This window comes from Cariama cristata, unplaced genomic scaffold (genome assembly GCF_000690535.1).
Source record: "Cariama cristata isolate BGI_N322 unplaced genomic scaffold, ASM69053v1 scaffold24676, whole genome shotgun sequence".
NCBI classification, from domain to species: Eukaryota; Metazoa; Chordata; class Aves; order Cariamiformes; family Cariamidae; genus Cariama; species Cariama cristata.
In genome coordinates, this window is record NW_009624138.1 from 355 (window position 1) to 1,775 (window position 1,421).

General features: G+C 52.8%; 1 protein-coding gene across 1 annotated transcript in view; it reads right to left on the reverse strand.

Annotated features, from left to right (window-relative positions):
* The window catches only part of LOC104163918 (homeobox protein Hox-A10-like), a gene marked incomplete at its 3' end in the record, with an annotated part of 441 nt that extends 346 nt beyond the window's left edge, over positions 1–95 (reverse strand). The window contains exon 1 of the mRNA XM_009703069.1: positions 6–95. Within this exon, the coding sequence (XP_009701371.1) occupies positions 6–95 (90 nt within the window). The remainder of the gene's footprint in view (positions 1–5) is intronic.
* Positions 96–1,421: the final 1,326 nt, after the last annotated feature.

The following is a 1,421-nucleotide window of genomic DNA, read 5'->3' on the forward strand; positions in this document are numbered from 1 at the left end:
TCTACCAAAAAAGAGTTTGCAGCCGGGCTCTCGGAGCATGACATTGTCGTGGAATAATTTGGCGAAGGGAGCAGATAGCCCTTTCTGGCTGACATTTCTTGTGCAAAACATGCTGAATATGATTAGAGATACCCCCGCACCACGGCAGACGCCTGCAGCCAATGGAAGCCCGGGCATCCCCAGCAACCCCTCCCCGTCTGGTTTCGTATGCACCGAGCTGCTCTCAGGTCGACCTCTGAATTTGGGAGATAGATGTATATTAATGTGTACTATGGATTTCCATACACACAGGCGCGCACGCTTCGCCCACATGGGCGAGTGCCTGCGCCTGGGCGGGAGCCGCGCTCCCGGTAAGGGGAAGGAGCGGGGCTTTGCTGGTACTGGCTCCAAGTTTTGCTCCCCTCTTATCACACGCACCGCTATAAAATAGCCCGGCGGTCCTGATGTTTATTATACCTAGGCTGAAGCGGTGTCCAGATGAAGCTTTTACTATCGCTCCTCTCTCCCCGCGGTTGGGCTTTCCGGCAGCGATGCCTGCTCACCTCCCTGCACAGCCTGTGTGTCTCACGAAATTAATAAAGCCACGGCTCGCCCGGTGTTTTATGCTCAGGCTCCGCTCCTTTCATTTGATTGTCTCGTTTTTTAAGAAATAAAAGACGTGTTATTGTTTATCACGGATCATTGGAAACCGTAAAGGGGCCTGGTGCCTCTCGCGTTAAACTACCGAGGGAAGGGGGCTGCTTCCAGCCTAACATCACCGCCACGACGCCAGTCTGGGCTTAAATTTCCTTGAGATAAAACGCTCGCTGCTGCGCTGAAGAATCTCTTAGGGAGCGTTGCCACTCTGGGAGGATTGATTGTGCGGTCGCAGCTCCTAATGCTTTAGTTAACGCTGGATTCTTCCCGAGGTCTGATTACCATATAAAATATAAGGCCAGACATATGCCACAGAAAGAATCCAGACGCGAGCAGTTCAAATGGAACCTCGCAGGATGCTGTGCACCCTGTTTATTGATGTGTTTATATTTGGGCGATCATTTTTACATCTCCCCCCCCTCCCCCTCCGTTTGGGTCATTCACTTTTCGCATCTTCAAAAGCACCGTCTCTTTCACAAGCAACGTACTAAATAATAGAATAATCCTGAGATCCTAGACAGCCCTGTCCAGTCAATATGTAATTGTGGCGGAGGCAGCAGACAGATAGCAGACAGACAGGGACGCAGACAGAGAGACGGATAGATTTTCTAATGAATCGCTTAATGATAGCTTGCTTTCACTTCCATCGTCTCTCGCTTATGCCATTTTGAAGTCGCCTCACCGCCTGGCCGGCGGAGCTAAGGGGTCTTCCCTCCGAGGGGGGCCTGAGGCCGCCCGGCACTCCCTGCCCGCCCCTGCGGAGCGGGGCTCGCTCCTCTCCCCCG